Source organism: Cinclus cinclus, chromosome 3 (genome assembly GCF_963662255.1).
Source record: "Cinclus cinclus chromosome 3, bCinCin1.1, whole genome shotgun sequence".
Taxonomy (NCBI): Eukaryota; Metazoa; Chordata; class Aves; order Passeriformes; family Cinclidae; genus Cinclus; species Cinclus cinclus.
In genome coordinates, this window is record NC_085048.1 from 42,649,016 (window position 1) to 42,661,864 (window position 12,849).

The 12,849-nt window shown below is 45.7% G+C and overlaps 1 protein-coding gene across 2 annotated transcripts in view; it reads left to right on the plus strand.

Annotated features, from left to right (window-relative positions):
- The first annotated feature begins 389 nt into the window (after positions 1–389).
- Positions 390–12,849, plus strand: part of LIN28B (lin-28 homolog B) — an 84,085-nt gene continuing 71,625 nt past the window's right edge. The window contains exons 1-2 of one of the 2 annotated variants that reach the window (XM_062488700.1): positions 390–423; positions 7,284–7,471. In XM_062488700.1, coding sequence (XP_062344684.1) covers positions 390–423; positions 7,284–7,471 — 222 coding nt within the window. Of the gene's footprint in view, positions 424–6,935; positions 7,015–7,283; positions 7,472–12,849 lie in introns of those variants that run through there. The other variant, XM_062488699.1, reaches the window with a different exon arrangement.

Here is a 12,849-nt window from a genome sequence, read left to right on the forward strand (position 1 = left end):
TCTTAGGTTACCTACTGCAATTAAATATTGATAAAGGAAAAAACCACCTTCCAGTATTCTGCAAATCTCTGTCTTTTTCCTCCGTTGTCATCAACCGTGTAGCTTTCATTAGAAAGGCGCAATGCTTTTACTGGTGCTGGGGGGCGGGGGGGGGGAAAGCAGCACTTGATTTTTTTTCTCTTATGCCTTGGTTATCTCATTGTGGTTCTGATGAGCTAGGTTAGTCTCAAACAGTAGGTTTACAGGTCACTTCATAGAGTCAGTGCCCTGGCATTTTATGGCCTCCTAATGAGCCGTTAAACTGCAGATGAGGTAATTAAATACGGTATTCTGGGACAGTGTACTCGGTACTGACTCCAGCTCTCTGATTTTAGGTTCCTCAGAAGACGATGAGGTCATTCAAGAAGGTCTCCTCAGGCTCAGGTCAGTCTTCTCTACAGCGTCTTACGTGGCTGACTGTGTGTCTATAAAACTGAGGTACTTCAGCATTTCTGTTCCGCTGACTCTCACTAATGTAGTCGTTGGGTGGGATGGGGAAGAATCGCAAATTTTGTGCACAGGGCTTCAGAGTTCTTGTTGGATGCAGTCTTGAGTGTTCTGCTTCTGTAAGAAAAATAAACAATTACATAAGGAAAGTTTATTTACAATAACCCCATGTCACATACCTGTCGCAAATTATGGGAGCCCACGGGTTTTGTATGAGCGCTGCCGCACCACCACGCCGGCAGACGCGCCGGCGGGCGCACACACCTCAATCACTGACTAACTAAAATTCATACTCGTGGAGTTATTTCAGTGCCGCTGTCACGCTAACCGCCACGCACCTCCTCCGATCGCGACGCCTCAGCAGTTCCGCCCGTCCAGCCCCCCTGCCCGCCCGTCCAGCCCTTCTATCCAGCCCCTCTGCCCGCCCATCCAGCCCCCCCTGCCCGGGCACCCGCCGTGCCCTCCCGGTGGGCGGACATCCCCGCGGAGCGGCGCTCCGCCCCCGAGGGAGGGACGCGCGTCTCGGGACCCCCGGGAGCCGCCCGCCCCGCGGGACGCGCTCCCTGCAGCGGTGGGCGGCCCGGGGCGGGCGGTGGCAGGCGCCGGGTGTTGCCTGTTTACAGGGGCGGGAGGAACTGCCCGTGTCACCGCTGGGTTGCCGCAGGTCACAGCGCCTCGGCACTTGCCCGTCGGGGAGGGTGCGCTCCCGGCTGGGACGCGCGTAGACCGGGGTGCGTCTGACCCGCTCCCGGCTGGAGCGAAAGCGCCCGAGGCTCGGACCCGCCCGTTCATCGTCCTGCGCCTGCCGAGCGGGAGGAGAAGCAGTGACACTGAGCCGTGCGGCCGGTCCCTCCTTGAGGGCCGGTCTTCCCTGCGGGGCGTTAGCCCTTGTCAGACGGTCTCCCGCAAGGACTTCCAGAGCCTCCTTAAATCCCCCTGGGAAGCGGCCGCTCTCAGTTGCAAATCGGCAGCTGAAAGACGGTTAATGTACGTGAGACCACATCCTGCATCCGAGCTCTCCCAGTGAATGCCTCCCGCGTCCTCCTGGCCGCGGATCCCGAGCGGGGTCCCAGCAATTGACAGTATTTTCGGAGTCCCCCTGAGGCGCACGGACGGCAGGGCGGGCAGTTTCAACACAAAGTCTTCGCAAAGCTCGTGCTTGAAACCGCGCTCCGACCCCGGTTCGAGCAGGGGCGGCTGCCAGCCTCAGCGAGAGCTGCCCCGTTCCATGAGGGAGCAGGGGCGGGCTCCGGGGCATCCAGGAGCGCCCGCCTTGAGTGTGACGGCTGAGGGGCGCCGGGGAAACTAAAAAACAGAGCTCCTGCGGCTGGCGGGAGTGAGGGGAGAGAGGCGCTTTCTGCGGCCTGAAACTGCATTTCCCGAAAAGAGCCGCGGTTCGGGACGGGCGCGGTGCGAAGGCGCCTCTGTAAAGCCTGTAACATCATACCCCGCAGTCGCACGTCGGGCAAATCCCGTCCCTGCTCAATCTGAGCCGTGGCAGCGCGCAGTTGGGCCGGCGCTGTGTTTTGCTAAAATAAAAAATTACAAATTGCATGTTTGCTACTATTAATGGTCGCGATTTAAAGCGAGGGTAGTAAGCCGAACCAGGGGAGCTGACAGTGTCCTGAGCGCGTCCGACCCCGATCTCCCGAAGGCGGGGGAAGGCACGCCGCCACGTCCCCGATGGGAAGGAGTCGCATTTTCTGGGAAGTGTTAAACAAAAGCCCGGCTTTAGGGTAGGGTTGCGGGGACAGATCCGCCGCCTCCCGGGCCCTGACGGAGCGCGGCCGCTGGACGGGCGGCGGACGCGCAGCGGTGGGAAGCGTCCTCTGCTCCCCGCCGAGCGGCACCCGCCGCGATGCTGGCCACCCCAGCCCTGCCGCTGGCCACCCCGCCCTCGGCCCCGGCGCTGAGCGGCAGCGGAAAGGGAAAGCGGCTTTGGCGCCCAAAATGTAGGTGAGAGGGTTTTGGCGGGAACCACCGCAAAAACCACGGCACAGCCTCCCGGCCGTAGGACCAGCAGGACAGGCCCCCCACCCTCGGACCACACATCTAGGAAGAGCTGGTTTCGCTGGAGACCGTGTAGAAAAAACACGACGGGCATCTCATTCGGTCCCAACATCGGCGGGGCGGCGCCGAGCAGCCCAGCCCGGGCCGCGGAGGAGAGGGGGCAGGGGCGCCGCGGCGCCGTCCCTGCCCCTCCCGCCTGCCCGTCGGCGAGGAGCGCTGGCTGTGCTTTGAAATGGGAAGTGGTGGCAGCACCCCGAGCTCTGCTTTCAAGTGTAAAACACGCGTTTTGTTTGGATTTTTGTGCTTTCAATCCGTCGTTTGCTTGGAATTTTGTGCTTTATTTTTTTCCCAGTTTCTTTATTTTTTTTTTTGAGGTGGGGGTCTTTTTTGAGAGGGCGAATAGTGTGTTTGGGTGGGGGGGGGAGTTGTGCGGATTTTGTCTTGTTTTGGTTTTGTTTAGGGGAATAGAATATACCGAAGTTATGACTTTAAAAGCTTTAGGAAGGTGACAAATAGGAAATCAAACACCACTGGTTTTGGTTACATAGTTTCAAGAGAGCTCTTGCTGTGCATGTAGAAAGACAATGATTCTAGCTTCCTATAATTGTCCTTACCAAAATTAGCATCTGTTTAGCGAAATGTAAGGATAGAAATAGATTTTTTTAATACATGTAAACTATTACCATTAAACAAATTTTTTACACAAATTGACTTGTTCCATGGGCTTTTTTTTTTTTAACTCTTTCCCCCCCTCCTTTCAGAATGAATTTTGGAAGGGTGTAGGTTGGAATTCCTTTTTTCTTTCTTTTTAATTTTTTTTCTTTTACCCGGAGAGTTCCCAGCTGGCAACAGCTCTCTACCTTCCACAAAACTTGAAAGGCTGATGTCCCTTGCAGGAAATGAATGAGTCGATAACATCTGACACCAGTGACCAGTCCAGTGACCCCAACCTTAATTCCACTAATACTGGAGGCCTGAAAATCTCAGTAAAGACACATTGCAAATCCCACCCCCTCTCCATTTTATAAAATCTGCACTTATTTTGCCACCTAAGAAAAACTTTGCAACCAATATATTTACATTCATTTATTTACGAAGTTTGTAGTCTTTCATTTATTCGTCGAAGAACATATAGTGAATTTTCTTTTCACTGAAATTTGCTTACAAGGCATTTTGTCCATTTAATGAAGTCAGTGTACTTTAATGAAACTTGTCTGTTTAACCAATATTGTACCCTCTAAGGAGTTTTTTTCTTACAGGGAATATCGGCAAAATGAATCAATATTTTAAAATAAAGGCTTCAAAAACTTTACAAACCGGTATTTTCTGTCTTTTCGAGGGGAAGGGCAGATGAATCTTGTATTTCATAAATGTGCCACCCTGCCACAAGATATGTAGTCTTGGGCAGTTCAAGAGGTGCAAGGATTGTTTTATTCCGGTAACCTTAATTTCTTGTTCATAACTGAGGTTTCACGTGTATCAAAATCTCGTACATTTATTATATAGTAGATATCATCGGGGTCATAAGATCCAAGCATATTAAATGACTGGATATTTAATATTGTAAAATAATCGCTACTGTAAGGAGGAAAAGGAGGTTATGAGCCAAAAGCAGTGGTATGTTGCACAAATGCGTAAGGCAGGTCAGTGTCGACCTCACTGTTGAAATAACCGATAGGAAATTTACGGTTGGAGACTGCAAAGGAATTCCAGGATTTAAAGCTTCTGCTCCACTTGCCAGGGTGCTTGTATTTGTACACTCTTGCCCACCCTCGCCTCTTTCTTGCAAACGATCACACGGAGCCTCCACCTTGGTGTTTCACACAGAAATGAGGCGCTAGCAGGGGAATTGACGCTTTCCTGGAAGGCAACAAAAGGAGTAAACAGGCCCGTGGGGGCAAAGGCGTTCCCCTTAATTGGGCAGACTGATCGACGCCACTTCCCAAACAACAGCAAGTGCTTTGCAAATGCATAAGCCCCTTGCATTCAGGTTCTGCACGGATCAGTTTGTTGCCTTGGCTTTTGTTTGTGTGTCCTTGGGATAAGAGAGGATGCTGGGGGAGGAGGGGGAAGGTTAAAAAGAAAGTCAGAGTCCAGGTTTTTACAAGATAGGGGCAACGTTTAGAGCACACACACACACACACTCACACACACACACACACACACACACACACACGCATATATATATATATCGCATGGAAAGACAGGTTAATGCGAGTAGGTAGTGATGAGGACAGAACACTTTCATCTATAACGTTACAAAAAGAGATGGACAGATGGAAAACAAAACTATTTCTCCCCTAATTGTTCGTTTTTCACGTTTCTAAAGTATTATTTTAAAAGCGCTTCCCGTGCGTACAGCAGCGGGAAGGGCTGGAGGGCAGGGCCATGGCTGTGTACCTGTGAGCGCGGAAGGGGAGTGCCTTTGCAAAAGGGCTGTTACCAAGCCCGTTACACATCACACATTTCTTCTCCGAATTGGATCCCCCCCTCCCCCTGGCAGTGAAGACTTAAAACAGCAACCCCCGAGTACTGTTACTTCTCCCCTCTTTGTCCTCTTCCCCGAGGCTGCTTTTTTTTTTTTTTTTTTTTTTTTTTTTTTTTTTTTTTTTTCCGCCCTCTTCTCCAGTAAATCCCAGTCTCTGTCAGTCCTCACCCAACTGCTGGTTGAGGTTCACTCCAGTTCTCGGCTTGAAAACTGGGTTCTTATTTAGGAAGTCATTAATCACATCCCCTCCCCCGGAAAGAGATGGCGGAGAAACCTGTGAAGTACAATTCCTCGCCCCATCCCCCCTCCAAAAATGTTGTGAAACGCTAGATCTCCGCACATTCTGTGGCATATTAAGGTGACACCGCGTTTCCGGCGCGCTTCTGATTTGAATGCGAAATTAGTAACGATCCCGTTGCGGATCTGCCCGCGTTGTGCGCAGGGGGTGCCACAGGCGCCTGCCGGCGCTCGCCCTGCGTGTTTGCACACACGTGTGTCCCTGTCCGCGTTTGCACACACGTGTGTCCCGGTCCACGTTTGCACACACGTGTGCCCCGGTCCATGTTTGCACACACGTGTGTCCCCGTCCGTGCCTGCACATGTGTGTCCCTGTCCATGTTTGCACACACGTGTGCCCCTGTCCGTGTTTGCACACACGTGTGTCCCCGTTTGCACACACGTGTGTCCCTGTCCACGTTTGCACACACGTGTGCCCCTGTCCGGGAGCATCTCCTCTTGCTGTGCGTACGCGGAGCCCGCCTGCGGCGGGCACAGACACCCCCAGTCTCCTCCGCCCGGCCGCCCCTGCGTGCAGCTGTTATTCAGCGGGCTGTATCCAGAAACACACGGATTTCTGCATGCACGGGAGGGCAGAAACCCCAGAATAATACGTCATCTCGATTTCCCGTAAAGAAGCGTGCAGATTAGCTGTCCGAAAAGGAAGGGGAAAAAAAAAAGAAAGAAAAAGAAAAAAAAAAAAAAGAAAAAAAAAAAAGCGCGCCGTGTTGGAAATTTCTTGTTCATTCATAAATTATTTTGGTGTGTCAGGCTACTTGAAATGGCGATTGGCTGCTCCTGCCTCCTGCCAACCCCTTAAGGATCCGATGCGAAATTAGTAGCAAGAAAGCATGTAATTGACCGAGTCACGTGTGCGCAGGGGGCCAGAAACGGAGCGAGAGAGACGGGGAAAAATCAAAAGAGGGAAAGCACATTAGACCATGCGAGCTAAATTTGCGATCGTTCAAAATCAGGATGTTAGATTAATGCAGAAGACCACTTCGATCCACAGGGAAAGTTTTCATCTCACGAGTTTGGAGCAGAGGGCCCGTGGGGCAACATGGCCGAAGGTTAATTTTCTTTTTCTATTGTTTTACTCTGATTTTCGCTCGCTCGCTCGCTCGCTCGCTCTCTCCCCCTGTCCCCCCTCCCCCCACCCCTTTTTAACCCAACTATGCATTACCCTTTTTTAGCAGCTCGCGCAAGGGGGCTTTCTCCAAACCCATTGTTACCCAGCTCAGAAACTGTTCCGTACCGCCCACACCGATTCACAACTTGAAAAGCTTTCAGGGGGCTATTGTTTGAATTGTTCCTGTTTGATTAAGCACAGTTGCAGTGGTGGGATGAGAAAACGGCCGTACACCTGTCCCAACTTTAATCGAAAGTTTATTCCAAGGAGGGATGGATACACGTCGGAAAATAGTGGTTTCGGCGCTGCATGTGCAATAACCAGTTGTGCAATCTACCCAATTTTGCTTATTCTCTCTCCTCCACCCCTCCTCGGCCGGCCTCCCCCCTCGCCCCCCCGGTCCTGCGCCTTGCGAGGAGAGACTAATTGGGCTGAGAATTTCTGTTGAGAAATGGGATCGGTCTTAAACCAGCAATATTCAAGTAAAGTATCGCGTTCCGTGCTGTAATGTGGCTGAAAGATGGAGTTAAATGGAAAAATACACGTATGTACAGAAACGTGGGCTGCCCTGGGCTCGGAGAGAGGGAGAGCCTCCGTGCGCAGTGTTTCCTCTCTGTAACCTCCGGTGATTTTATTTTTTTATGTATTTTGGGGAGAAGGTTGTTTATTTTAGTATTTAGGGAAAGAACGCACTTTTCACCGTTTGCTTTTTGATTTTGTTTTGTTCACCCCCTTCCCCCCCCCCCATTCCGTTTGTAGTAACTCCTTTATACAGCGGCAAAAGGATGTTACCAGAATTTAACTCTTTGCTTTGCATCTTGTCCCTATCTTCCTTCTTTTTCTCCCCCCTTCCCCCTCACACCCCCGCACCCCCCGCCTTTCCCTCTTCCTCAGCAGGGGCGAGTAAAGGTGGAGACGAGCCCGGGAAGTTGCCGGAGCAGGAAGAAGAAGAGGAATCCCAGGTTTTGCACGGAACCGGCCATTGCAAATGGTTCAATGTGAGAATGGGATTCGGGTTCATCTCCATGAGCAACCGAGAGGGAAGCCCCTTGGAGTCTCCAGTTGATGTCTTTGTACACCAAGTAAGACCCGTTTTTGTCTTCTATCTCAGCCTGCCACAATTGTTTGAGCTCAGTTGGACTCCGGTTTTATGTGAAGTAACCTATTTTTTCTAGGTATTTAAGTACATCTGTAGTTAAAGAGTTGCCTTAGGTAGTGGTTTTGTTGGCAGTGTACAATTTGAGTTAGATTTTGCTTAGTCTCTGTGGCTGGTGATTTGTGCAAAGGTATAATGTTTCTTCGTATCTTCCTCCTTGGTTAGAAAAGTCTCCTGTGGTTTTTATTTATTTTCAAATGTCACACTTTTTAACAAGGTTTATCATTTGTCACCAGACTGATCGGGAGCAGATATGCCTTTCCTTGGAAACTGTTTAAAATTAAGCTGGGAAAAAGATAAATTAATGTCGGGTTTCATTCAGATAACATTTGAGTACAGTTTTAAACGGTTTACTTGTAAACCTCGAATTACTCTTTAAAAGCTCATCTGAGATTAGTTAGTGAAATTAAGACATAATTATAGTGTTATTTTGCAGTAATTCAGGCCTGCGAGTGTCCCTGTGGTGATACTCTGAAGCGTGTATGTGGTTTGGTTGGTTGATTTTTAATTATTCCTTTCTAGAGAAAAAAAAAAAAAGTAATGATTAAGTATTCAGACCAAAAGCAGGGTCTCCGTAAGGCTGTTGAGGAGACAAGGGGTGTATGGCCCATGGTCTTAATTTTAAGCACAGCAGCATTTATGTTTTCGTGTTTTGAACGTGGAAACTGGTATTAATGCCTTAATGTAAGAGTTACAGATGCAAAATAGGTACAAAATAATAGGAGAACTTTTTACGAGATCTGTACTGTGGTTTGTGAAGAAGACCTCTGGTCCTTCTCTAAGTCTCCAATTGTAACAACGCTATTTTAAATTTCACCCATTCTTCTGTGATCAGAGCAGAGAAGAGAGGTATCAGGTAAAGAGACCATTTTGGGGTTGGCTAGGGCCATGTTAGGGAGGCAGAAGGCATCTTTTTAAGTGGCTGTCCGTTTTCTATGACGTTTGCAATGACGGTGAAGGGGGTGTTCCATCATTATATAGTGACTGCCTTTTAATGTTGCTCTTGGTGGCCCGGCTTTATTCTGCAGTAACTTTATCAGGCTTTTTTAAAGCATATACCTTTGATTAGGTTAGTAAAAAGGTGGATGAAACTTCTAAAGAAACTGCTGCTGTGGCCTGTTCCCTTGCAATGCAGGGTGGGGTGGAATTCTGGTTTTGCTGCCTTACATGTGCCCTTGCACCTAAGGGCCTACACTTCAACAGAGCAGCTTGCATTTGAAATTATGTACGAAGCATAGAATCCAGTAGTGAACTCACTAAATTCCTACACTTCCTGCTTTGTACTGGCATATAAGCTGCCCACTCTTTGCTGCTGCTTGTTCTCTTTAGAATTGAATGAATGAAACATTTATCAAAGAAGGAGCAGTCTTCCTCCTTTCCCCCTTTTCTTCCCTTCTTTGTATCTTAAGTCACAAAGTTGCTCTTTACACTTTTATAAATTTACTTTAAAGATAAAACCCCCTCTTTCTTAATGTAATTTTGTGTTAATGTATGTAATTTTTTTTTTTTGCTTCCTGAATAGTAGAAGACAAATATTTGAAACATAGCAGTGCTGTTAATAAAAAACACATTTGGAAACAAAGATATTCTTAGAGCTGTGGAAATAGAGAAGTATTGAACTGCATGATAACCTGATACATTTAAGTAATACTAGACAAGGTTTTTGGTTTCATAATGGAAAGTAGTCATAGAAAATAATAAAGTTGTAGTAAATTTGGAAGTCTCTATTGAGTTGTGTCCCCTAAAGGAGGGGAAGAGAAGGAAATGTTAGACAAGTTTGTTAATTACAGTTTAATAATCTACAACTTATCCACACCCTTGGGTTTCTAAGATAATCATAGTGTAAAATGAGTGAAAAATGCCATGTTTCATTGCATGTCAACTGTGCGCCTCAGTCATTTTGAGTTTACTTAGAGATATGTCTTACCGAGTGAAGTTATTATTAGTATTATGCAGTGAATTTGCTCTTGCAGCAAAGAAAGTACATTTCTCATACTTTTCATCCTGATGAAATCTAAACTTCATGGTGACATTAATCTTCTTTCGTTTTCTTCTTCAGTTTTCTCTGTCATTTAACAGGGAAAACTACTATCTATTCAGATATCTATTCTGTTTCAGAGTACACTTTGGATAATTGATTTTGCTACATAGAATGCTTTGTTACCTAACTAGCTGACCAGTTCTAGCAGTAGCAGCCAGAGCATAAAAATGCCTTTAAATCTGTAATGTTATTTAGCACTGCTGCTTGTACAACAGAGTCTGTTGCCTAAGCAGTGATTGAACCCTATTCCTGTTAGTTTCATTAATTTGAAAAAATTTGTCATGCGAAGGGTCCTTTTCAAGGTGAAGATATTAGTTTATTTATCTGCTGGAACAAAATACTACTGTTCAAAACTGCCTTGAAAACATTTCATCATTTAAGTGTGTGCACGTAGTGTTGCCTGTATTCATTCACTCATTCTGCAGTAGTTGTAGCTACTAGTATAATTTTGTAGAATTTGGCAGTTGAGCAGGGGAGAGAAGCTTCTAGTTTACTTAGTCAAAGTCCTGTCAAAGCTAGCTTGAGCCCTGTAACAGCATTTTTACTTTCGTATCTTACCCTTTCTTGGTGAGGTTGTGCCCAGTTTAAGAGATCATGCTATGAGCAAAAACTTACTGTATGTCAAGTCAAAATTCCTGTAATAGTTTAAGCTCATTATACCTAGCCTTTTGAGCTTGCAGTAAATAATTTTGCTTTCTTCTTGGAGTTCTCCCTTAGCTATGTGTGGATTGTAGTCACCTTTTTCTGAAGTCAGTGCTTTGTTAATTGTATATATTGGTAAAGTTTTAGAGGACTGTGCTTTTGTTTGGACTTTTCTTCCCCTCCACCCAATGAAAGTACTGTTCATGGAACAGCTGCAGTACTGAGTTTTTAACCCTGCCTTTTAAGTCCCTCCTTTGGTGTTAATCATTTTGATTGATCTCCTCTGAACTACCTTCAGACTGTTGTTACCCTTCTGGTAATGAAGTACCTAGAGCTGGATGCATTATTTAAGGTAGAAACACGTCAGCCATTATATATGTGCATCTGTGTGTCTACAGTGTAATTTGGTACACTTACACACGTCCACAGTCTTCTCCTTTTTAGCTGTATTTTGATAAAGCTTATATCTTTAAGTCTTGTGTTTGAGTCATTCAGGGTCATATAAAAATTATGAGTCCTAAAAACTATTTGATTTTTTGAGCAGAAGCAGTGCTCAGTGCAGCAATGTCCCAAGCCAACTCTGTTTCTTCTGAAAAAGAATGGAAAGAGTAGCAACGGTAGTCCTTTGTAACATTTTTAAATCCAAGGAATGTGCACCTTACTGAATTTAGCTCAGTATTGTCCTATGTTCTCTTTATAAGTTACCATGGAATGAATTATACAGCTTGTTTCTCTTTTGTGATGTGAATTCTGGACCTAGTTTTGTGCGAGTGGCTCTTATTAAATTTTAGAAGAAGATCTATTTGTCAAAGGGTAAAGCAGACTGGAGAGGTGAAGTGAGGGAAACCTTTTGTGGTGCACATGAATAAAGGTCTTCAGTGCAAAGAACTCAGAGGAACTGAAGTTCTCATAGAATTAGAAAAGGATGATTTGTTAAGACTTTTTTGCACATTCAAAATTAGACACAAATATATAACACATTCTTTTGGATGCTGGCAGTAAGGCAAAAATGCTGTATATTCTTTTTCATGCATACTTTGTACAGGCTAAGTTAGAAATATGTCTCTTTTCCTTTGCTTAGTGTGAGGCACAGATGTTAAAGATGATAATGAGCTGTAGGGTGCTGAATGTAAACAGTTGCAATTACATGCATGTTTGTGAGTATCGAGGGTTAAAAATTTATTTCTGTTTCTCGACAATGTGTTTTTTCAGGATGGGATGTATTGTTCTGTTTAGATGGAGTTTGTTTGGACCTGGCTCTTTAATCCAAAATTCTTACCATAGTAAGGGATTGATGCAAGATTTCTGAACCTTAAACACAGTCATTCTTTGGGATCCTCTTTTATGAGATGGGGAGAGGAAGGAAGGGAGGAGCAGCATGTAGGAGCTGGTGTATTTTGTCTTCTCATTAAAAGGAACATAGTTGGCTTGAAATTTTTCACTTTCATCTGAACTTTCTTACTGTTACCGTTACTACAAAAAATGGAAAACAACCTTTTTTCTTGCATTGAGTCCTTCTGTACTGCGCTATCATTTGTGTGTTATAAAGATTGCTCTTAGTGTTCCAAGTACCTATAACAAAAGGAGGAAAAATTACTGAGATTGTTTTGACTGTAAACAGAAGAATAAATGGAAAATGATATACATAAGCAGCATCTGAATAGTCTTTTCCCTTAATGTGACCAACTATACTTTTCAGTGATGAATCAGATACCTGTTCTTTGAACTCCTAGTTTTTAGGCACAGTTGAACTACTTTTTTATGACAGGGCATTATGTGTGTATGGCATTATGCACTCAATGCTGACTTTCTTATATTGTGAGTGCACATGATCCTGTGCTTTTTCAGGGATGCATCTTGGGGATCCTTTAAAAACTACTTAATTGCTCAGGATAACTGGAAGTCCTGGGCAAGCAAGTGGGATCGGTATTCCATTGCTCCTTATGTTTAATATGACATAGGTATGCCCATTTGGAGTATGGAAGTCCCCATGCAGAGTACTCTTTTACAGACTTGTCATCTTTGACTTCTGCTGGGGTCCAGGCAAGCCCAGTCCTAATCAAAACAAAAGTGGCTAGCAGGATTTAGGGAGGGAGGCTGAGGAAGGAAGCGAATGAGGAGTGGGGAGTAAACGTGTGTCTGCAGTGAGCATGTGTGTGGAAGATCCGGCAGGGATCAGACCAGGGTGTCAAAGTCTGCTCAGCAGCCTCGGCGCGTGTGGCATCCGTAATGGGATGGAGCTGCTGGAGACATGGAGCCAAGCTTTGGCACTCACCAGCTGTGCTGCAGCACGCAGAGAAGTGATGGGGACCACTGATTGTGATGTGAAGTGCTACAGCATTGGGATTTTTTTATATATTTATATTTTTTTTAAAAATTAGTTTTGGCTACTAATTGGTGTATAAATTAGCACAGTGTGTAGACACACAGACAGATGACAAAATAGTTCACTGACAGCTTGATGGTTTAAGATGAATGTCTGAAGAAATTTATAATTTGGTTAGTTGAGTTATGGAGCCGCCATCTTAATCTTCCATGTTTCATATTTCATCTATTTGCATCTAACCCAAACACTGTAGTCAATTGTTATTGTCAAACCTATATCGTATTTAAGTGAATGG